The 24,927-nt window shown below is 38.4% G+C and overlaps 2 protein-coding genes and 1 long non-coding RNA gene across 5 annotated transcripts; all 3 read right to left on the bottom strand.

The window, feature by feature from the left end:
* Positions 1-2,729: 2,729 nt before the first annotated feature.
* LOC122028265 (pentatricopeptide repeat-containing protein At4g04370-like) lies at positions 2,730-5,210 on the bottom strand. Its single transcript, XM_042587303.1, has one exon. It carries the CDS (start codon positions 5,026-5,028, stop codon positions 2,755-2,757), a length of 2,274 nt encoding a protein of 757 aa, XP_042443237.1. The 5' UTR covers positions 5,029-5,210; the 3' UTR covers positions 2,730-2,754.
* A 3,854-nt stretch (positions 5,211-9,064) lies between these two features.
* Positions 9,065-14,847, bottom strand: LOC122026445. The gene is made up of 3 exons (XR_006124151.1): positions 14,278-14,847; positions 13,566-14,186; positions 9,065-9,290 (listed from the first exon to the last, which is right to left on the bottom strand). It is a non-coding gene; the product is annotated as an uncharacterized LOC122026445 (long non-coding RNA).
* Positions 14,848-15,270: 423 nt separating this feature from the next.
* On the bottom strand, positions 15,271-20,800 carry LOC122026444 (bifunctional nuclease 2-like). Of its 3 annotated transcripts, none has more exons than XM_042585190.1 (11): positions 20,657-20,800; positions 19,029-19,218; positions 18,102-18,272; positions 17,977-18,026; positions 17,834-17,890; positions 17,492-17,557; positions 17,341-17,415; positions 16,617-16,735; positions 15,928-16,019; positions 15,588-15,643; positions 15,271-15,502 (listed from the first exon to the last, which is right to left on the bottom strand). In XM_042585190.1, the coding sequence occupies exons 2-10, from the start codon at positions 19,207-19,209 to the stop codon at positions 15,591-15,593; spliced, it is 864 nt and encodes a 287-aa protein (XP_042441124.1). In that variant the 5' UTR covers positions 19,210-19,218; positions 20,657-20,800; the 3' UTR covers positions 15,271-15,502; positions 15,588-15,590. The 3 variants fall into 3 exon arrangements, with proteins under 3 accessions (XP_042441124.1, XP_042441122.1, XP_042441123.1); XM_042585188.1 differs by having other exon boundaries at positions 18,909-19,218; XM_042585189.1 differs by having other exon boundaries at positions 18,909-19,209; positions 20,657-20,762.
* Between the last annotated feature and the right edge of the window lie 4,127 nt (positions 20,801-24,927).

The following is a 24,927-nucleotide window of genomic DNA, read 5'->3' on the forward strand; positions in this document are numbered from 1 at the left end:
AGTATGCCTTGCAAGGGCAATACCTCTTGGGACATAATTAAAAAAATAGAACTGATTAAAGTCGAAATAACACAGTTAATATGAAGATCTCATCAGCTAAAGATGCTATAATACTAAACATTGTTTGACAACACTTGTCATCGTTATAATCATCAAGTTGTTGAAGTCCAACTAACCTAAGGCAATAATCCAAAAATTGATGTCATACATAGATAAAAGAGATACAATTCTGCATGCCTCTTTGTTTTATATGATTTAAGATATTTTGATACTGATAAAGATATAGCCTTCAGGAGGTTCAGTGAAAAGGGAAGATACATGAAACCAAACTAATAGAACTAACTCAGCTTGATGTTGATGATCACAAGAAAGATTTAAGCATCTACTGATATAGCTAAGAAAAGAAACGATACAACTTAAGCAGTTACACAAACAGCAATACAATACAGTTAAGAAAAGAATACCAAACATTTATTAAAAGAAAAGATTCAAAATTCAAAGATTCACATATGTAGCCAGCTACCAGCAAAGGTTGTTTCGCTAAGATACATGAATCAGAATATAGTTTTAATATGAAAACCAACAACCTGCATAGAACATATAATAAGAAGAATCCTTCAGTGACCTACGTAGTTCAAGCAAGAAAGATTTGAAGATCAAACATAAGATTTCTTAAAAACTCTGCCAGAGTAAGAAAACGTAGAAAACTAATAAAGCAGAACCTTCTATCCAGTTCTACTTCCGCTTGGCGAGGTAAAGACAGACCAAAGTCCCAAGCGCCACAGCCACAACTCCAACTGCTGATGCCGTGCCAAGTGCTCGTGATTGCGTTAGAGACGCACTGACACCACCTTGCATGTCTCTATTCTGGAGGCTTTTTTCCTTTTCATCCACTATTTGGGACCGCAGTTCCTCCAACTCAAATTCTTTCGCTCGTAAGGCGTTGTCTTTATCTTGCGCTTTTATCACGGACACTCTCAATTCCTCGGTTAGACCTTTCACTTTAGTCTCGTGTTCATTGGCCTTGATCTTGAACTTGGCTTCGAGGTCCTTGATGACATCCTGAAGGCGGCGGATTTCTTCTTCGTGGTCCGATGCGGACATGTTGGCAGTGGCTAAGTCATCCTGCACGATGCGGAGTTCTCCCTCGAGGCGGCTGGCCTGGCCAGCGACCGCCTTGAGCTCTGACTCCGTACCGACTAGCTTCGCTCTGGCATCAGACAGCTCGAAATGGAGACTTGAACGCTCGCGCTGGAGATCAACCCGCGCCTTCTTGAGATCACGGATCTCCTCGATGAGGAGTTCAACGGCGGCATCGCGGTCTCCAGACGCCGCCGCGGCGTCCTTATCGGAGGTCTCTTCCTTCTCAACGGCGACAGCGTCAGCGAACTCTTTATCGTTGCCTTCGTTCTCGCCGTTGGCGAGGGCAGTGGGAGAGGCGACGATTTCTTCGGCCATGTATCCGGCGGCTCTTTGATTTGGAGGCGGAGTGGGAGAAGAGCACACGAGCAAAACCTAAAAAGAGGAATCGAAAGAAAGTTGAAAGGTCGAGATATTTTTAAAGAAACGGAGAACTTAAGCAACGGTGATCTTCGAGTCCAAAAAAGGTTTGATGAACGGTGACTGATAAGGAGTCTTTAGTTTTTAAAACATATGTTTCCATTAAATATCATTAAAAAATAATTTTGCTATAATAAATCCTTTTTAATTAGATTTTTATAATATGTGCAATAAAAAATTTAATTAGAAAATAACTCGATTAAATTAATTTTAAATGCGAATCGCAACTGTTATTATGCAACTTTAATCAATTTAGATGCTCTGCTAAATATGTGAAATAAAAAATATTTTAATTAGAAAATAACTCGAATAAATTATTTTTTAAATGAAAATACTAGACTGGTATTCATATTTATGCATCGTAATTAGATTTTAAAATAATGGTCTCAAAAAGCTCTTAATTTTGAATGAAATTCTTAGTACATATTGATTAATAAAACTCCTGATAAAATTTATATTTTTAAAAAATAAAAATAACGAGTAAAAGTTGAAAAATGAATAACAGTAAAATATGAAAAAGAATAATAGAAATGTATTATTTTTTTAGTCTTTGTTCTTCAAATCATATGAAAATTTTTATTTTAAAATAAATGAAAAAGTCAAGTTTTTTAAACTCTTGCTGGTTAACAAAAATAAGAATAGAATTAGTCTTTCAAAAATGCAATAAGCAAAGCGCTTACCTACAGTAATGAAAAAAAAAAAAATCAAACTTCAACTTGCCTCTTCACGTCGCTAATTAGCCATTGATCATTTTAAAAAATAGAATCAACTCCTTGCTAAGCCAGCGCATTATTTAAAAAATAAAATATATTTTTTGGCCAGTGAAAAATTTTCATGAGATCGAACCGATCATTCCAAACTCGACGTTACCTAACCTGATTAATCATTATTAATTTCATCACTGTTTTTATCCAATGAATTGCTTGTGAAAGATTCAATTGGCACGGACTATCTAAGGGTAAAAAAAAAAAAATCTAACTTTTTAAACTGACATAAAAAAATATTTATTTGATATTCAAAATTATAGAATTCATGTTAAATTTGAACATAATTTTTTTTAGCCAAATTCAAATCTATAATTTTTGTTTGTTTGATTGTTCTCGAATGGCTTGTTAGCTGAATTCGAATCGAATATTTTTATATAATTTTAATTTAAATATAGATCTGAATAATTTGAACGAATTCGAATTTAAGTTATTTCGGACTGTAACTTGATAAAATGTGGTGCTGTTTACTCTGCGCTTGGATTGAAAGTTCCACCGCATCAATGGAGAGCTCCAACTGCCGGGTCGCGGAGATCTCCCTCAGTTCCTTCATCTCGCCGTCGAGCAGCTTCAGTAAAAAGACGATGTCCTCCTGCTGCGGGTGTGCGTGGTGCTCCGCAAAGAACGCCATGATGTTCCCGTGCAACTCGACGTAACTCCACGCTGGGGCTTTCCTCAACCCTCGCGCCCTCATCTGCGCCCACGCATCTCCCACCCCGTCCCACCTCCGCATCGCCGCGAAGCTGTGCGCCAGCTGCACGTAACTGTTAGCCGAGTCCGGCCTCAGCGCCGTGATCCGCCTCGCTACCTCATCGGCCAACGACGCGAATCCACCGACCCTGCAGGCGTCGAGCAGGATCCCCAGGACGTCGGCAGTCGGCCTTGGCGACATGGTGTTCGCGAACCCCAGCGCTTCTTCCAGCCTCCCGGCCTTGCAGAGGAGATCGACAATGCATCCCCAGTGCTCGACGCTAGGCTCCAATCGGAACTCCTCTGTCATGGACTTGAACATCCTGAGGCCCTCAGAGACCAGGCCGGCGTGACTACAAGCCGAGAGCACGGCCAGGAAAATGACACCGTTCGGTTTCATTCCCTTGCTGCGGAAGTCTCTGTACGCTCCAAGAGCCATGTCTCCCATCCCGTGGCTCCCGCACCCTGCAATGATCGCTCCCCATGAAACCAGATCCTGCTCTGGCATTGACGCGAAGCATCTTAGAGCGGCTCCCAAATCGCCGCACTTGGCGTACATGTCGACCAAAGAAGTGTCGCGGGAGATGGACGGAGCTACTTCGTGCCTGATCATGAAGGCGTGGACCAACCTCCCGTGGTGAAGCGCGCCCATCGAGGCACACACCTGGAGAAGGGAAACCATGGTTATGGTATCAGGCCGCTGTGAAGCCGCCCGCATTTCGTCGAACAGGTAGAAAGCCTCCTCCAGGTGTCCGTTCTGAGCGTAGCCTGAGATCAACGAGTTCCAGGAGACGACGTCTCGTTCAGTCAATATCTCAAACAGGTGGTGGCTCTGTTTTAATCGGCCGCACTTCACGTACAAGCTGACGAGCGCGTTCTGAGCGGCGACATCCAGGGCCAAACCATGCCTGACTACGTGACCATGGATGGAAGCTCCGACCTTGAGTGACCCTAACTGCGCGCAAGCCGAAAAGGCACTGGCTAAGGCTGAAGAGGGAGGCGGCGACCCTGAATTCAACATCTGTTGGAAAACGAGCAACGCCTTGTCTGCTCTACCGATCTGTACGAGGGCCGAGATCATGGCGGACCACGAGATGGCGTCCCGCCGGGCCGACGAGCTGTCAAAGAGAAGAAACGCTTCGTTCTCGTCCCCGCACTTTAAATACATCCCAACGAGCGCGGTCTCGATGTGGGCGTCCAGTCCATGCCCAGATGTGAGTAATGCCGCATGAACTAGCTTGCCCAAACGAGCCAATGCCACTGCTCCTCTTCCACCATCTTCACTGGTGTTGATGGATGACACCAAGGAGCCGTAAGTCCAACGATCCGGGTGGATTCCTTCGTTCCTCATTGCGCCGAATAAATAGAACGCCTCGCGGACGCGACCGGTCTTAGAGTATCCCGAAAGAACGGAATTCCAGGAAATGGCATCTCTTTCGGGCATTGAATCGAACAGCTTGCGAGCCAGCGCGACGCAGCCGCACCGTCCGTAGGCGTTCACCAAGGCGTTGGCAAGGGCGAGGTTGGACTCCAGGCCGTGGCGGAAGGCAGAGGCGTGGAGGCACTGCAGAGGGACGAGGTCGAGCGGGAGCATGGAGAGGAAGGTGACGGAATTGGGGCGGACATCGCTCCGGCGCATGTCTCGGAGGAAGGAGAAGGCGGTCTCGTGGCAGCCGGCGCGGGAGTAAGCGGCGATGAGGGTGGTCCAGGGGACGACGGAGAATTTGAGGGGGATCTCGTCGAAGAGGCGTCGGGCGGAGAGGAGGGAGCCCGAGGAGGAGTAGAGGTGGAGGATGGAGGAGGAGACGAAGGTGTCGGCGGGGGCATGGCCAAGTAGGAAAGCGTGAAGGTGGAGCGCCAGGCCGAGGGGGTAGAGAGCCGAGGAGGCGGAGCAGGCCCGGAGTAGAGGAGGGAAGGCCCGGGCAGGAGGAGGCAGGCCGCGGGCGAGCAGCGACCGGTAGTCAGTGAGGAGGGCAAAAACGGTGGCGCCGCCGTCGCCACCGCATGGTTGCATCAAATGATTCGAATCCGACGCGGGAACCGAAACCTGATTCAGCTTTAAACAAACCAAATCGACCACATGTAAATGTTTACTGTCACATATGACGGTCCAAAAATTGAGAAGATGATTAGATAAAAACGTAACTCTACTGTTAATTATATGAATACGTCACTATCCTATAACAAAACAAATGTTGGTGCCAAAATAATAAAGGGTTCCACGATATCACCATCTGTTGATGTAATTTGTATTTAATAATCTAATTTATATTAATGATAAGTGAATTAAGTTAGATATTTTGTAATCTATTTATATTATTAAGTGTGTAGAAATTGACGAGTTTAAAAAATCAGACATCAGGTTAAAATCCAATTAGGTGTGCGGAACCGGATAGCTGATGCAAAGTTCAGATATGTCAACTAACTGACCGGATATATGGTAGGAAGTCTGGTTGAATCCGCAGGACCGGACAACCAGCAAAAGTACAGTTGAGTCTGCAGACCAGATTGTTGGTGCAATCGACCTCCAAGGTTTTAATGTTCGACAAATATGTTTAAGTAAGTTTAAGGGAGCTTGATCATGGGAAGTCCTAGCCGTGGTTAGGCAAGGGTGAGAAGTCAACCAAATGACTATTCCTAACTGCGGTTAGGCAAGGGAAGTCATAGTTGCAGACTAGACAAAGGAAATCTCGATAGATCGTGGAAGCCAGGTGGATTCGATAGGTTTGGATGACCTGATCCTTGAGTAGCCGAATACTGAGTCTTGGTGAGTGAAGCCAGGTAGAGAAAATTCAATGGTGTGGTAACCTTAGGTTCTGGTGAATGAAGACAGATGATGAAAATCATAGGGGGAGATAACCTTAAGTAGCGAGAAGTCTTGGAGGAGTGAACTCTAAGCAAGATTGATCGGACTAGCGAATCTCGGTAAATCTAAGTTTATGTTTACCATAGTATTCTGTATTACTATTATTGTTGTTGGCTAATGTAATATTGCAGGAAAAGTCTTAGTGGATCAGGCGATTAAACACTGAGCAAGTAAAGTCCAAATAGATCTGGAGGATTAACGTTTCCCAGGTAGGTTGCGGTAAGCAATTAGAGGAGTGACAGTGAGGTCGTGTTCCTGAAAGGAACAACCTAAGGTCGCTGATCCAACTGAAGAAACCGAGAAGGTTTGTAAGTTGAGATCAAGATAGTTGAACTGTCTATTATTATTACTCATACATTAGATATATTATTACGGTGTTAATATATATTTTGCAAGATTATTATCTAACACTGTTTTGCAGGTTCGACTTGATCGGTCGACCGAACCTGATGATCGGTCGACCGAACAAGGCCAACTCAGAGTAGATATCAGTTCAGACCAAAACAGAGTAGGGTCTGATCAAAGCTTGATCGGTCGACCGAACCAAAGGATCGGTCGACCAAACCCTGATGACTCAGTACAGTTCAGATCGAGCAGAAGCAAAGAAGGAAGAGCGACTGATCGGTCGACTGAACAAGGTGATCGATCGACCGAACAATCATCACTTAATTGTGCATGAATTCCAAATCTCGGCGAACAAGGAAGGATATCTGTTCGGTTGACCCAACAAGGGGATCGGTCGACCGAACACTTAATTATCATTAAATGTCGAAGATCAAATCAATATCAGATCTCAGCGAAGATGGAAGGGAGCTGGTCTTGTCGACTGAACCCAAGGATCAGTCGACTAAATGTCGACGACTCTTATAAAAGTGAGCTCAAGGTCCGAGGCTAAGTAATGAAATCTGATTGGTTCAAAGTTCATCTCTGCGCAAGCTATTGTCTGTGCTACAGCTACTCTTCACACGCAAGCTACTGCTCTAAGAAGTGCCAACAAACTGTATACTCATTCTTAAGTCGATATAATTTTTCTGGCTTGTAATCGTACTTATTTATTAGTAAATAGTAGGTTGTTTCTATTTTACTCATTTGTACGCACTGTTTCTTTCTGAGGTTTTCGGAAAGAAGAGTTTTAGTGAATTGCCAACGGTGTGATCAAGGATCGCGGATCTTGGAGTAGGAGTTGACCTAGACTCCGAACCAAGTAACCAAACAAGTATTTTACTTTCCGCTGCATATTCTGATTGTCTTTAAAATACGAAAAGGAAAGTTTTTAAAAGTGCGATATTCCCCCCCCCCCCCCCCCCCCCTCTATCGCACTCTTTCGATCATATAAGGATAACTGGTATGAAGACCTGGTGGGTCAAAAGACTAGTCAACTGACTGCAAGATAGTAAGTAAAGGTAAGTCACTAGAGGAGAGTGACTTTGTGAGAATGCGTCCCGATTGAGGGGCAGTAGGTGTCAGTACAGGTTAAGTCCATTTTGGATCCCTAATCTGAGACCTTGACTAATTCATGGTCTTAGGAGAATAGGAGCTAATTACTACTTATTTTCACCATGCTAACTTTATTTTGCAGGTTAGATATTTTTGTTTTGGACTAACACAACTTACAGGATAAAAGAAGCAAAAAGCCTTCGAATGAACAATATTCGAAGGTGTCTTCAAGCATTAGAAGACGCCTTTGCACTGTTCATGGAAGACACCTTCAATGGCTTGAAGGCGCCTTCCAGAGGATAAAAGTTGACAGATTCAACGATAAGCTTCAACAGGCTTCGAGATCAAATTTGACTCATTGAAGGTGCCTTCAACACCTATGGAAGGCGCCTTTCATGGCCTTTATAAGTCAATCTCGACTAAGCTTCTCACAACAACTACTATACGAGCTACTGCGCGTCAATTCAAGATTCCGATTGCTCCGACTTCCTGCTACGACTCTGCTGTAAAGTTGTTGCGCCCGAAAACTGCTCAAAGGACTTTTGATCGCGGCCGGCAAATCGACATTGATAGAAGAGCACTCTCACATCGATTCTTACGTGTTGGTAATAAAATTTTTTGTACTTAATTACTGAAAAAGAGAAGTGTAGCGTGTTACACTTCGCCTAAATTCTTTGTACTCGATTCTCTCTTCCGGAGGTACCGTAAGAAGTATTTTAGTGGATTATCCATCGATAAGTCTGCGAGACTTGGATCTTGAAGTAGGAGTCACTGAATACTCCGAACCAAGTAAAACTGATCGTGTTTTCTAGTATTTTTTACTTAATTTTCGCTGTGTACTTATCTTTTAAAATCCGAAAAGAATGAGATTTTCAAAACCATGTGATTCACCCCTCCTCCCCTTAAGTGCGACTCGATCCAACACCATCTGACGCTCAAATCAATACTCGGTTCAGAAGAAGAGAATAGTAGAAGCAAATAGTAGCAAAAAGCGTGTAGAATAATGGAGCATCGCACCTTTTATAATGTCATTATATGGCCTATGCACGCATCCCAAGACATATGTAGTGAGCACGCACATCTCTATAATGTGAGAGGTTAGAAGTTTTTAAAATACAATTTGCTCACAAGATATTCTTTATTGTCGACAAGACAAACTTCTAAAAGAGTACAACACTATGAGCTCACATTGAGCCAACCAATAGCCACTTGACCATTGGATTGCCGACTCGACCTTAAAAAATGTGATCAGTTGTTCGTTCTTCACTCGACTCTTCATTTTATCACAAAGTCATATGTTCAATCGGCCTTTAAATCTGATCGGATAGACAATAGACCAGGCAAAACCTTATTTACTAGTTGGGAAGAATGGCTGATCAATCATCCTTCCTACTCAACTGAGACAATCAACCATGCTACTCTGTCCAGACGAGAGGCCCGGACGAGCACTCACACTAGACTGGCCCTACGACTAGCTTGGACGCATCACAAATATTGTTAATATCTTTGACTTCTTGATTTTGACCATTTGATCCTTTCCTAGAGGTCCACCTTTATCGCCATATCAATATCATTTCCTTAAATTACCATTACCATGCCGAGGTCCCCGGTTCCTCAAGCCTCATGAAGCAACCTCATGAAGCAACGACATTCATGCTGGTACTAGTCATCATCTCACTACAGCAGCTTTGTATGGATTTGTACATTTAGGAATTATACCAAGTTTAAGAAGAAGAAAATTTTGATGTAAACCGAATATTTGAATGTCATTTAGCTGAACGAGAAATATGAGGATGTCAAATATAATGACCCAAAACATATGATGTCTAGCGGACCAATGGCTTCATTCCCTAACTCTCCAAGCATGACATTATCTAATGCATTTGACAAATATAATCAAAAGACTAGATAATCTGCATCCGCTTGACGAGAACATTGTTTCCAGGCAGTCGTAGCTGTCGTCATTTAGATACCTGAAATTAGGGAATGAGATGTTAGAGAGATCTAAAAGTTGCCAAGTAAAATTCAAAGCTCAACAAACTACAGAGAGAGCAGCTATACAGGCATAAAGCCATAGCCTATAAATACGCCTGACTGGTTTCTCTGTGTTTAAATAAACCTAAAGATGTAAATCCTTGTGCAGCTAACTGTAGTCTTTTGTTTGATAAGAAGCTATATATATCAAATAACAAGTTTGTACTGAAAATGATGCACTTAATGTCTGGCAATGATAAAAGGCATTTAGATGTAAGAATGATTGATTGATGATCTAGGGCAAAATGGGACACTTATGCTTCAGATGGGATATAGTTTCAAAAGCCTCAAGACCACATTTTTCAAACTAATCTGCAACTTGCTGTTAGCCCATCACATTTTTCAATTTTTTTTTTTAAAAAAAAACACTTACATTTTATTTTTAGTGCCAATGTGATAGAAACTCATGAATGGAGTGCATAAGAGTCAGTTGGCTATGAGGAATCAATGATGGTTTTCATAAGGATGGTTCATTGACATATATTCACTACCAAACTAAAGTTAACAACTTATCATGCCAATCTGAAATTGTTTGCAAAACAGCATAACCACTAGGAATTTTGTAATTGATGCGTTTACTAGTTGGTGCATTTTCTTGGATTGTTTATAACGATAAACTCCTTAAAATACTAATTGTAATTTTTATAAAGAGAGTGTTTCAAATGCTTATTAAAGATGAGCAAAAATGTCAGGCATGTCCTATGTTTTGTCCATGAGCTCTAGCGGTATTTCTTATGACTTTTTGAACGTTACTATGTTTCATTGGTTTTGTAGGATCTGATCCAATAAACCATTGAGGCTAAAAGCAAAAGTTATATTTTCTGATCAAAGATGATATATTTATGTAGAAGTCCTACCTTACATTCATGTGTTGTCACTTGAACATCTCAATTGATTCAGAATATGTACATTTGACTGGTTGCACAATCTAATCTCAATTTCCCAACACTAGCATTTCATCTCCAGTTTTATTATGAAATTACTCGTTTTATGTCTCAAGCTTGGAGTCGGCAACAATAAAATTCACATAACTGACCTGTGCATTAAGAATTAAATAACTAAGCTAACCAATGTAAAATTTGGCTGGTTAAATTATTTCCAACCCAATGGATCAATGGACAAGCAATAATCATTGACTGCAACAAAGGAAAAGAAAATTGGCCACCAAACTAGCTCATCAATCAGTCCGAAACTAACAAAATTGAACCCAAGTTGAAAATTTTGAATTTGCATAACATTCCTGACTTTCAAGCTTTTATTAACATATACTGTCAAATATTTTGAATTTAGTTCACGAGAGTACTGTCACAGAATAAACATGCTAAAAAATCATTGGATACAAGAAAGATTAAACAGAGGATTTTCTTGAGTTTGGGATAGTCATGGGAGCTATGGCAGTTGTTTTGCACTTTGTGAACCACACCAGAGTCGCGATGGTACCATGGGTTGCGTTCAAAGACTAGGAGAGGCCAGAGAGCTTAAGAGAGGAGAGGTATTTCTTCTGAAATTGAGCTTTTGATGTTTGAAAAGATTTTGCTTGTTTTCACCATTAATATGAGAGAGGTGTAAAGAAAGGAATGAGAGGACTTCTGAATTCAATGTAGACAGTGTATTGTTCAATTTTCATTGAATATCTCTGATATCATAATATCATATAAATTTGGATTCTCTGCTAAATATCATAGGTTAATGATGTAATTTTGTTGTGTCCGTGGAATGTATTTTCATTTGCACACAGTATTGAATCTATTTCCTCTACCATGAGCAACAAAGACTTGGTAGTGAGGGGATTCCACATTCTATGTATATTGATATATACATACTCTACTTTGCAAAGAAAAATCAAGCCATTAAATACCATAACTACTGCAGATAGTCAAGATACAACATGGGAAATCAATAAGAAACTGAACGTGTTGCACGGTGAACAGGCTATTAATCATATTAATTTCTGGAAGAGGTTGTACATGTATGATAGATGATTAGGATCTAAATGGAGCATCTAAACACTTTCATGACTTGGTTAAAATATTGGTTAGTTCATTGTTTGATCTGTTCAATTCTACATGTGGTGATGATTAAATTTACTGCTCAAAATAAGGATAAGTTGTCAATTTTCATTTCATATTGGAATAAAGCAAAGGATAGTCATTACAGCAGCAATCTTAATAGTGCATATCTAAATCAAGCCTAGATTACTGTGTTTACTAAAAGATGTCCAGAGCTTCTACAGTAAGACATATATGGTCACTATAAAAGAAATTTCTTGATGAAAAAAATAAAGGAAAAGGAGCTCAGTGTAGCGAGAAGGTAATAAAGGAAGAATACATTATTTATCTCATAGTCACAAAATCACCTACTATATAGCCTAGTAGTTAGACTGAGCTTGTGAGATGTGTATTTATGTGAGAGAAATTTAAGATATTCAATGCAAATGTGAAAAGACCTCGAGTCTAGAAGACAATTCATAGGTTGAGGTCTAAGAAGGGCAACATGTCCAGGGCACCTAAAGACATAGGTCAGGCAAAAGAGCAGATTCATCAATTATTTGAAATGGAAGAATCTAAAGGATCTCCCTCTGTGATTGAATAGCACTATTAACCAGATCAGTAGCATGTGCCCACTCAAGGTGAAGTCAAGAAAGTGGATTGATGACATGCATATTTTCTGCAGGAGCATGCTGAGAGTAAGAGTGCTTTGGAGCATTACTTGAGAGTTTCAAATGGAGCAGGATTTTGCTGATATAGAGAGTTATTGAGTATCGATAAAACTTAACCACACTACACTAGAGAATTTGTTTTTCAAGAGATGACCCATTTTGTTACCTAATTTTGCAAGAGTAATTTTTTTTCCTTTTTTGGAATGGGATGACTATTAGAAGTTGCAGAGATAAGTTTCAACTGGAAACTCAAACATCTGATGATTCCATAGATTGCAAAGAAGGGCTGTGCCAAACCAGAAAAGAAGAGTGCAAGACTATGAGTTTGTTGGATTAGATGAAAGAAGATTGTTTTTCCTTAGGAGAAAAAGCCACATTGCAATGCCAACGGGGAAAACATAGTGATGCCAAGGTAGACATAAATTGCCTTGGGTTTTGAAGTATATTTTACTTTATTTAGCTGTATACATTAGAGAAACTGAAGCATAGCTGCATGTATAGAAAACAACGAAGTTGAATTATGAACTAGTTATGTAAAGAACACAAACTATTTATAAGATGCAGTGGAGTGATGAACTAGATAAATAGCACAACTTTCTCTGCTCTATTATCAAACCAATTATTTTTCTCAAGCCCATGAGTTCTGATAAATCTCGAAGTTATGTGTCATTTTTCCACATTTGAAATTTTTTATTTTGATTTTCCCCCCAAAATAGTCTGATTTTCAATTAAACTTAAAAGGCTTAAAACTCAAAAAAGACAGGTCGCCTCAATTCCATAATCAACAATCATCAAAGAACTTAGCATTAGATTTTGCTGACACAACAGTCATTAAGGTCCTTAATATCCCCCACCCTACCCTGTTGCCTACCTGCAAGAACGAGTCACATTGAACTTTACATATTCAGAGTCCGAGCCTTTTACATTTTCAGAATCGAACAAACACCAAACTATCACGACCAACCCATGCTCAAATGGAACTATCTAACTCGGTGAGATTATTCATACAATCATATTCTATTTCACCAACCTCCAAATTGGATGCGAACAAACTTCATGGGCAACAACAGTGTATTGTCTAAAAACATCCAGCCCGTACTCAAATGGAAGTATCCCGCTCGCCGAAAAAACTCAGGCAGACGCATACATTTTAAGACCGAGCTTTGCATCATATTCTATTTCACTAACCTCCAAATTGATCGGCAAACAAACTCGAAACATAAGAATACTCAATTATGTAAAGGCATACTGCGCAATCAAAAAACCGACAACCGCTATCCACCACCCTATTCTTCATTTTCCATCAAAACAAGTCAACAACGCACTCTCTTTCTCTCTCCATGTATTTCCATTTGCCTTTTTATCCTCGCTACTGTCCTCGTTTCCACCAGAAACCCAACTACTCCTCGCAAAATCTCCCACACGAGGAAGAAGGCGACATTAAAACGTCATATATATTTTTTTTTACAAAAAAAAAATTGTTCGTTCGAAAACAGGATATGATGGCGCTTGCAGCTAATCGGAGGAGAACAAGGAGAAGGACGAGTTCCCTAACCTTTTTTTCTCCTCTCGTGCCGCCTCCTCCGCGGAGTCGGCGGAGGGGAATCAGCGAGGAGCTGCGACATCCGATTCCTGAAGGACGATCAAGCGGCGGGAGGAGGAGGAAACCCTGGCTCTCGGTACTCTCTTCCCTCTGTTAGGCTTAGAGAAGGGGAGGGATAATAAATAGGGGGGCAAAGAAAGAGTGTCAGCTGCTGCAATCTCTAATCTCTGATTTGGACGAAACTTGTCGGCTTTATTCCTTTTCCTTGTTTTTTTCCTTCTCTTTCTTCCTATTTTTTTTTCTCCTCCCTTTTCTTTCGATTTTCATTTTTCTCGAGAAAAGGGAGAAAAGGAGACGCGAATGCCGATGACAGGCAAAGAGAGCCGTTAGTGTGGGTGTGCGGATGGGTGGCCGGTGTGGGTGTGCGGATTGAGAAAGCGAGGATTTATTTTGAAACAGGGCCGCGGAAGGCGTCCCGAGTTGCGATTGGGCGTCCGCTGCTTGCTGTTGGCACGCAGTGCACGAGGCGGTGGTGCGCGTGCAGGGAGAGAGCGATGAGGTGGAGCCAGCCAGCACTGACGAGGCGTGTCGCGCTGCGCTTTGACGCATATATTCCTAGGTCCGGACCCACATCTGGACCCGACCCGTGACAAAACATCAAATATTTACTCACCGAATAATTGTTTTAATTAAAGTCCTTGAATTAAATGTGCTGAATTGCTACCGTGAATTGTTTTTTTGCCCCCCTCCTCCTTCATATCGTTGCTTCTGCAGCAAGTTGCCCAGCCAAACGCAGGCGTGTAGCAGCAGCACCTGCACGGAACCAAAATAACTCATCGTGCCGATTTGCTACTCCCTCCGGTTCACTGCGCGGCAACGTTTGGCCTTACTCTTTCAGAGCGACAAACCATGAACCATGGCGATGAAGCGCTGCCGACTGCTCGCCGTTTGTAGGTTTGCCTAAGTTTGGATGTGAAGTTCCAGGTCCATTCATTGGCCCTCGATAGCAAATGACAAGCTTGGAATATAACTTTGGACGGGGGAGCAGATTAGATAGAAGGGGAAAGATAGAAGGGGAGTTAGACATGGAGAATAAAGGAAATCTCAATCAACAGTCGCCATCACGCGCCCTCTGCCTGGCTGGCTGCCTGCAGTTTTGTCTGCAACCGGGTGGAGTGGCAGTGGTACTGACAATAGTAGAAGTGAGGACCAAGGAGTAGGATGTGGCCTGCCACTAGCGCCATGACTGTTTTGGGCACAGTTTGAACTTGAATCGGCTCTGCCAAATTGAAACGAAGACGGGAAGTTAGAAGTTGAGTGGAGACGCACCCCATGGAACTGTATGGGCCCCGTAACTGTAGACACTGGGGCTCTGGCAGCTCGGCTGATGGGTCACTATTTGCCAGAATCCCTTAATTGAGGTTGAGTATTGATCTCTACTTTGTAAATGCTCATGTACTTCAGCGTTTTGCGTTAGCTGAGTTTATGAGAGCATTCAACAATGTCGGAAACATTTATTTAGTCTACTTGTAAATGCTGACAAAGTTAAAAAGGATAATATTCAAATTCTCTCTTATAGGAATAAACAAATTATCTACCCACAACTTAATAAGATGTCTCATAGTCTTAGCTTAAAGATATTTCAGTCTCCGCCGGCTAGAAATTCAGTCATTGTAATACTTCGATCGTCACAATGGCGAAATCTAAGTCAGCACCCTGAACTAAGGGTTTAGTTGGTGTCTTTAATTAATTCGTCAAAACCCATTATCTCCTGCTAGTCGGTTTCCATATACACACTGACATATGAACTGGCAAATGCTGCCACCATGGACTTAAATGCTAGAGCCATATTCACAAGATTCCTACTATTACTTACATTAAATATATGCAGGCAGAAAATCACAGTTTTATGGAGTGTTTACGCCATCTATATACATCCCGGTTGATAGCTGCAACAAAAGAAAATGAGTTTAGTCGAATGAGTAAGGGAATTAATCACAAATTTCAAACGGGAGTATAGGGTTGCAATGGAACCTATCATGTCCAGTTCTTTTTCTTCCTGAGCTGAAGAAGCTGGTCCCTCCACTGAGCTGCAAGGCGTTGGGTGATTATATCACGAGCATAGGCAAAATGATAGCTTGCTAACTGGTTTGATTTGGTTAATACATCAGCATATACATTTTATTAAGATTCTGGCTCCCATCTAAGGGAACCCTACTGCAACGCCAATCTAAGTGCCTTGGGGTCAGATAATATATATTCGAGTTTATATGGATTTTTTTTTAAAGTCAATGCATCTCAAGCAACTTTTTATTCATCTACCAAGTACTATAATCATCTGCAACATTAGACGAAATGAAGAAAAATGTTTTACCAGCATCTTTGTAACGTTCCTCAATAGCGGCGTTCAACATGTTCTGTATCAACCCGAACTCTTCTGTCTCCATGCAAGGCTGACCATCAGGTCTGGATGGAGAAACAAGTGAATCAAAGTGTCAGAACCAAAGCAAAAGAGTGGGGAGAAAACAGAAAGTAATGAATTAAAAAACAAAAACATCAACCTAAGTGAGTGTCAGCCATGTGACATTGATATTTTTGATCTTCAAATTCACTTTTAATTGAATTAAATTAAATTATTTTATCCCCATATATCCTTCACACCTCCAATCCTAATCAATTCAAATTGTCTAATTACTAACTCCAAAATTAATTGGCTATGAGTCTACAGGTTCATATCTTAATCTATTTTTTAATATCGACATATATTGGAACAACACGTAATAGTACTTTTTATTCTATCTTGTCACTTTCACACATCCATTCTAGCAGTCTCATAATGATCATGGAAGAAAAACAAAACTAATTCATCTTGAATCAGAAACAATCCTTAGCATAATCATCTAGTGATAAAAGGGCATTCAAAGATAAGTTTTATTTGGAAAAGCAAGGAGTAAAAATTAGTCCAAAGAAAAATACAGGAAGATACTGTTGGAATGTAAAACTTAAATTTGTAGGAAAAGATCTCTGATGGTTTCGTCATGCATACAACACAAGTTAATGTACCTATCAAGTTCCATAAACAGCATTCCATCTAAAGGAGGAGCCTGCATTACTGGCTTGCTTGGCTCCACAACTCGCATCCCATCAGTATAGGCAAGATGTCTGTGGACTTGTACGGGCACCTGCGTAAGTGAAACCATAAGCAAGCACATACAAATATCAAACATATCTTCACAATTACATGATGTACAGGGTCAAATTTGATAGGTACACTAAGAAAATTAATGCTTGAGTAGGAATACACAAGGGTGTTATGGCACGGTAGAAGGAACTAACAAATAGGTTTTTTGCTAAAAAGGTAAATGTCAAGCTATTTAGTCACTATCTAAACAATGATTAACTAATGAAGTAAGAAGAATAAATTCAATTAAATTCACAGCTCAACTTAGATGGAAAATGTTAATTTAAGTAGCCATTTCCAGAATCTGATGCTTTGCTGATGGATTTTCTGGTTCCACACACCAATCAGGTTTATGGCTATGGAATGCCAATCCTCACACCAATTTGCATTAAATAAAGGACGGTCAGCCACAAGTTTGATATCAAACACCAAATAAATTGGAATCTAATTGTCAGATGCCCCCTTCCAAACATTGTGTATAGAGGAACTACTTGATGCAGCAAAAACACCTCTCTTGTTCAGAAAATTTTCTGAAATCTAAACACTTATGTTAAATTGTTTTGCAATATTAAGAACCTAGATTCACATTTGAGAAACAGAACAAACCTTGCAACGAACAGCCAAATTGATGGCATCAGAAGGTCTCAAATCAAAGCTAATAGTCTCCTTTTCATTTCCTACCTACACATGAAGAAAGCAGGACTTCAAAACTCATTTGCCATAAAGTACATTGCGAATACCATCTAATGATATAGACCTTTGAGACGTACAGCTGAGCAAAGTAAGCCTCATTCACTCTCTTGGTGACCCTAACAACTTGAACCTGTAACATGCGATTGCCATTTCATCATAAGGTTTCCAACAAATAAGAGTCTAAAACTGCTAATAAAAATTGGCTTATCAGATACTATCTTCGATAGAAGAAACTGACTTAAATGTCAACAAAAAAGATCCAAAAGTTACAAACATGAGTCTGCACAACAATGTTTAACTATAGGCCTGAAATGACAATATGTTCTTGAAAAGTATGTTAGGATGCCTTTCAAATTGTACTAAAAAAAAGGAAGAGTTTCAAGTGACCAGGAATACATCAACTTACCACCCACCCCAGCTCTTCAATCATCATTTTGACAACTTGATAAAAAGTTGGCCTAGCCTGAGAACAAACATATATCAATTATTCTTTTTTTTCCAGATTGTAAGAATCAATAATCACAATAATACAAAAAGATGCAGTCTTACAATTGGAACATTCCGAATTGCAGCCATCAGCAACACACTCGGCATTTCCACTGAAAATGAAGACATTAATCATTTTCTGGAAAAAGGACTGGTATTCAGAAGAAGCTAACAGAGAAAACACATACTAACGATAATAGGAAGCAGAAGATCACTTCCATCTTCCATCTTCAACACAATTGCAGGATGAGGAGCATAGTCTAGTGAGCTCCCACCTTGGGGGCTATTGTGTATGCATCTTAAGTATCTACCATCACGCATTTTTATCATAAATCCATCTGATTCGCTTCTAACCTGAACTGCTTGTACAAGAGAAATATAATGTAATATATTGACCTTAAAAAAAAAATCAGAAGACTACATTTTACAAATCAAATTTCCACATAATAAAATGAAATTAATATTGTTAGTATGCACAAATTACAGCTATTTAAATAGCCCATAAGGTTACAACACTTGTTCCAACAAAACCAAAATAAGTTCATTTCATTTTGAAAAAAAAAAGGATGTAAGTGAGCCAAGACTACACACTCAGAGATTCTATTAAAGTTATATGAAAGCATACAGGCTGTTGAACAAGCAAGGAAACAGTTCAAGCTGACCCATAGAAACTAACAGAGTTCTTAAAGCCAAAACAGCCACAACCATAACAAGCTCTTTGTTGAACTAAATCTTAATACCCTATACATGCTGAATAAATGCATAATTAACACCATATCATCCAGTTTTTTTGCACTTAATCACATATTTTGTTAGAATAACAGAAACCTAGCTATATTAGCTTAAAGAAAATATTAAATACATATGAAGGCACAGGATACAGTCTGTTAACTATGAAATGGAAAATTTTTAAGCAAGGTATAAACATATAGATCTTCAATGAGAGAGAAATAATGTCAAGCCGCATGTTGAAAAAAAAAGTTCCAGGATATTACCAGCTTCTATCACAGAAGAGTTTACATACTCCTCATCATTTGCATTGAAATTGCCAGCCATGCTTCCATTACCATCAGAAGAGGAACTGAAACTACAATGAATGCACCACTGTTTCTTACCCGAAGATTTCAGAGATATGCCACCAACATGAAGTATGTTTTTGCATCTAGATCTGTATCCCAAACCTCCACCTTGAATAGCCACAGACTTTGTGTTGTGATTAGTGATAACAGAACCAGATATTCCAGAGTTTGCATGAATATCAAGGAGACAGTTAATTGCTCCCTTTAGAACTCCCATCTTAGTTTCCTTAAGAACATGTATCAAACTTAAGTATGATGCAAAAACTTAAAATGGTAAAAAAATAAGTAAGTGATGAGAATACCATATAGTATCACGAAATTGAACATTGTGATAAAGAGAAACATATATACCCATTTGGTAGATTCAGAAATTACAAAATCTTAGCATGAAAACATAAATAGGCAATCCGAAGCCCCAAAGTTGTAGCATGTGTCTCCTCTTTTGATGAAATCTTAAATTACAATATCAGACTTAGGCAAGTCAGAAGTAAGACCATATATCACACATTTCATGTGGCTACCTATAGCAAACAAAGAGTCTTCAAGGACATTTGGAGATTGGATTTAAAAAACATAGTTTTTGGGTTAGGAAGAGCAAGAAGTAAGTTTTTTGAGAAAATTTTCTAGCATCACACCAACTTTTGAAACCACTTTGCTTCAGTCCCCTTGAAAAACTCAACTCGAACGGTCTATAGCATCTAACTAACAATAAATTTCTCACTATCACATCAAAATACTTTCTCCAAAGAGACTTAAACAGAACTTCAATGTCAAAAAAGTGCATTCATAATAATCATCAAGGAACAAGACTTTCTTTTTTTTTCAATTATGTCCTACTAACATCCTGATTGAAAATTTCAAGAAACAAGTGCAAATTAATTGACAATCCAGGCCCACATAGGATGCCTTTGTGCTACTGTTCCTTCTCTGGAAACTGGAGAAACAAACCTGGTACACTTGCATTGCATAGATTACTGTTTCACTGCACATACTGCAAAAAAGCCTTTGTAATAGAATTACTTAATAGTTTATGCCTTTGATTATCTTTCCCACTTATGCAATATTTTGAAAATTTTCAATCACAATTCCAATGTCAGTCAATTCTTACAAATTTGACAACCATACAAAAAATTTAGAAAATGGATTAACTAGGAGTGAAAGATCAAGTAACCAGTAAACCCCACTCAATCCAAATTGCAATAAGCAACTTCAATAGCATGCATTTCGGTTAGCACTCCTCAGTCCTCATTATTATTATTATTATTATTATTATTATTATTTCTATTAAGCTTCTTTCTTAAACATTTTCTCTAACCTTACCATAAGCCATGATATCCATAGGAAAATAAAAAAATATTTTCTACATTTCAACCTGAATCGCAGAGGATCCGGTCAACTCATGCACTCTAGGACTATACCCCACATGATTGATGATCCAAAAACATAAATACCCCGACATTAACTACTACAGCATGACGGAGGGATAATTGCAATATTTCATCCGACGAACCAATGGATTTCAGTGGGTGTCAAAACGGGAACGTCACGAAGCACAAATTCAGGTAAACACAAATCGGACACCGTACAGACCCTCGCAGACCAAAAGCGCACGGATTAACCAGACAAAAGAAAGGGCAAGAGGACCGATCAACAAAAAGCTTTACCTAAAACTCCTGAAACAGCCGATCAAACTAGAACTCCCCAGCGATCAAACTGCTCTCCGCCTTGCTGAGATTCCAAATTCGGAGGCCCCATCTCCAAACCCCCCGGTTATAAAAAGTCGCGAGCATGATATTACCAATATGCCATTCACCTTCCTGCTAAATATCGAATCCATTTCAGGAATTAGGATATTATATGAGGATAATTTTGTACTTCCACGACATTGATTTCTTCAGCGTTTGATCCGTTTGTCGTTAGCGATACGGGTCACCGGCACGCCCCGTTTCCAGCACATTTTGACTTGTCATTAATCAACCTATAAAGACAAAATTACCCTTGGTTAAATCTACTTCATAGTACTTTCATAGCGGCGTAGTTTGTAGTTTTAGAAGAGTCGGAGGGTAGTAGTTTTCCTTACAAGACAAAACGGGTAGTCGCCGGTGAACGTTAGTTTGTTTAGCGAACGGTCGGCACGTGTCCACGCATCAAAGACTGGATAAGGGCCTCGTTCTTCAATCCTTCAGATTTGTCGTTGAATACTGATAAAACATTAAATATCTATTTGAATGTGAATAAAAATTGAGTGAAATTTATTTACAGTTTAGTCAGCTAGTTTAACTAATTTGATTCATCGGTGATCTCTCTCATCAGCATTGGATTTGGGTGCTCTGAACAATACGTGGTAAGAGATCAGCGAACTAGTTTTGATGTTGTTGGCTTTGAGCATTGAGTATTTGGTGTTAATTTATTTTTAAAAAATTAAGATTTAGAATTTATAGAACTAAAAAGATAAGGTAGACTTACTCAACCTTGAGTACATTGAGAAGATATAAAGAAATGTAAATAACATAGATTAACTTAACTTGAGTACATTGAGAAATTAAGAAAACAAATAAAAGTTTAGAGAATCTGGGTCCACCATGAGTCCTATGCTATTTATCAATGTTCTTTTCATGGATAGATGTAAACGTAACTGATGGGGAAGATATGGTAGATAATAGTGAGTGTTTTCTCTCTCACTCTAGTTGTCATTTTTTGGGTAAATTTATATGTAGTCCCTAATTATAAATTTATCTTTGCATGTAGTTCTCATCTATAAAAATCTTTGTTTTCACTCCCTAGTCAAATATATTTATCTAATTGCCCATGATACTTTTCGGTATAAAAAAATCTAAAAATTAATATATTTCCTTTTAAATTCAGTACATTAAATTAGAATCTAGTATATTTTCTATCAAATTGAGTACGATTCTTTTTTCACCTCAATTGGATGGAAAATATACTAGATTTTCTTTAAATGATACTTAATTTGATGAAAAATATATTAGATTTTTTTAAATGGTAAATGGTGCTGAATTTACGAGGAATTATATTAAACAAGAAAAAAATCGTGCTCGATTTAATAGAAAATATACTCAATTCTAGTTTAATGTGCTGAATTTGATAGGAATTATATTCATTTTTAGACTATTTGTACCGAAAAAATATGAGGGTTAATTTTGATAGAAAATATACTCGATTCCAGTATAAAGTACTGGATTCTAGTGTAAAGTGCTGAATTTAACTCCCTGCATACTCATTTTTAGACTTTTTATACCTAAAAAGCTGAGGGGTAATTTAGGTAACAATATTTGCATGAGAGAGTTGAAACAAATAATACTTTGCATGCAGGGAGTGGAAACAAAGTTTTTTATGATTGGGGAATGCATGTAAAATTGTGATTGTGATTAGGGATTTTTCTCTACTTTACTCTCATTTTTTTGTAATATTGGACTAATTCAATTATAATTGAAAAAGGAAAAAATAGAACTCTCATTTCCTTTGGTCAGTAAAATTTTTCTATATTGATTTCTTTTGTTGGGAGAAAATCTTATGAGTCATTATTAGATCATATCCTCATGAGCTTCCTTGGACAACTGCTCTTCCTTGTCGAAGTTACTCTTCTAATGGGATTAATGAAATCTAATTAGTATCTTGATTAGACTTATTATATATTGTCCATTCAGAAAACTCATTGTCTTTAATTAGGCCTTCAATTTGAAGTCTAATCATGTATTTTGCTAGTTCTATTTTGGTATTTAACCATTCTAAAGGGATGCTATCAATATGTAAGAGGATAGACATTATTAATTTTTCCAATGCATCCTGGCTGAAAAATATTCTAGTGTCTCTAGACCTTGTAATTCATAGCATATTGAGAAGACCATAATTCGTTAAAGTTAAGGGAGTAATAATAATGTCTTTATACTCTATTGTCTAGAAGTCTTCATAGAAGATATTGGCCTTCCGTATAACAGTGTAATCGAGTCAAGCCAAGTTGAACTTTTGAATATTTAAATTTGGCTCGTATATAATCGAGTCGAGCTCGAGCTTTATTTAATGAATATATTCATGACTTACGAGCTTATTCGAACTTTTATCGAGCCTAAATGAATTTAATAAATATAAATTATAAATTTAAATATTCATTAAAAACTAAATTATATATTTAGAGAAAATTATAATATTCTTATTAAAATTTATAATTTTATTCTAATAAATACATTTAATATATTTGTTTATATTTTTCATAAGTAGTGTGTAAAATCTATAAATTTAATATAAAAACTAATATTTTTCATTTAAAAGTTGATTCATAAGCTTACTAATGAAGATATTCACGAGCTAACGAGTCGAGTATTGTAAACCTTGAGCTTAGTTTGTTTATTTTAACGAGCCTCATTAAACAAGCTCAAACGAGCTTTTTGTTAGGATGTATACTAAAAGCCTAGCTTTTGGTATAAACATTTATCTAGAAATAAGAATCACATTGGTCAAATATCTACATTTATGATAAATGTAGTTGTTCAACTAATTTATATTGTAGATAACATAGTGTGTGGTGTCACACACAGAAGATCATGTTATCAGTACCTTATAAATTATAAACAGTAGCTCACGACCAAAATGGAAAGGAACAAACCATTGTAAGGTCGTAGTGTAATTATGCATTAGTTTATCTTAACTATATAATTACACTAGTACACTTAGAGTGTATTGAGTAGGACCATTAGAGGTCGTTTCTTTTATACTGACTTTATAAAGAAACAAAGACCTCAGTTATTATGGAAGTGTGTGCTCTTAATCCTAATATAATAACAAGCACATATATTTGATATTTATTTCTTTAATTTATCAATGGGTGAGATTTAGTTCGATGAATCAATAAGTCCGATAAGTTGGGAAACGATATCACTTATAGTGCGTGTTGTTGATTATAGAAGGAAACTGTGTCCTAGAGATACTAGGTTGATAATGTCCCCAAGAGGAGCTCATAAGGATTGTCATGTTAAACCCTGCAGGTGGACTTAGTCCGACATGATGATAAGCTTGAGTGGTACTACTCTTGGATTAAGATATTAATTAAATGAGTTGTCAGTAACTCACTTAATTAATAGGCATTCGACATCTTAAACACAGGGAGACTAACACACTCATAATAAGAAGGAGCCCAAAATGTAATTTGGGATTGGTGCGGTAGTTCAATAATAGTTCTTTAGTGGAATGAATTATTATTGATGAAATTAAGTTGTGTGTTCGGGGCGAACACGGGATGCTTAATTTCATCGGGAGACCAAAACCAATTCCTCCTCTCGGTCCCTATCGTAGCCTCTAGTATATAGAGATTTATACCCACCGCATACCCACCTTCTTACTCATCCAATGGGGCCGGCCAAGCTAGGGCCGGCCAAGACCAAGTGGATGAGCCATGTAGGTGGCCGGCCAAAGCTTGGGTCCCAAGCTTATGTGGCCGGCCACTAGAATATTGAAAAGGATTTTTATTAAAATTATTTCTTATGTGGATATCATGGTTTAAAAATTAAAAATTTCCTTTTATAACTTTCTACAAAAGATTAAGAGAAGAGATTAATCTCTTTCCTTATTTGTAGATTAAAAGGATGGTTTTAATTTTTGGCTAAAACTTTTCTTATTTGTAAATCATTTACATGTTTAAAAGAGAGTTTAAAATTTGAAATCTTTCCTTATTTGTTGATTACAAGGTGAATTTTAAATTTTAAGAAAACTTTCCTTTTTAATCATGTTCATGATTTAAAAGAAAGTTTAAAAATTAAATATTCTCTTTTATAAGTTTCTACAAGAGATTAAGAAAAGATTTGATATCTTTCCTTATTTGTAGATTAAACGAGATTTTAATTTTTAGAGATAACTTTCTTTTTATCCACATGTTTAAAAGAAAGATTTTAATTTATTAAATTCCCTTTTTATAAACCAA

Source organism: Zingiber officinale, chromosome 10A, assembly GCF_018446385.1.
Source record: "Zingiber officinale cultivar Zhangliang chromosome 10A, Zo_v1.1, whole genome shotgun sequence".
Classification (NCBI taxonomy): domain Eukaryota; kingdom Viridiplantae; phylum Streptophyta; class Magnoliopsida; order Zingiberales; family Zingiberaceae; genus Zingiber; species Zingiber officinale.

What these genes read in the sequence shown, in the direction of transcription:
- LOC122028265 (XM_042587303.1), bottom strand. Translation starts at nt 5,028, where the DNA reads ATGCAACCATGCGGTGGCGACGGCGGCGCCACCGTTTTTGCCCTCCTC.
- LOC122026444 (XM_042585188.1), bottom strand. Translation starts at nt 19,209, where the DNA reads ATGGGAGTTCTAAAGGGAGCAATTAACTGTCTCCTTGATATTCATGCA. An exon ending in TCTGCTTCCTATTATCGTTA is followed by an intron (nt 18,027 to 18,101) that starts GTATGTGTTTTC and finishes CTTCATTTTCAG; the next exon opens with TGGAAATGCCGAGTGTGTTG. An exon ending in ATTTGGCTGTTCGTTGCAAG is followed by an intron (nt 16,736 to 17,340) that starts GTTTGTTCTGTT and finishes TCACTTACGCAG; the next exon opens with GTGCCCGTACAAGTCCACAG.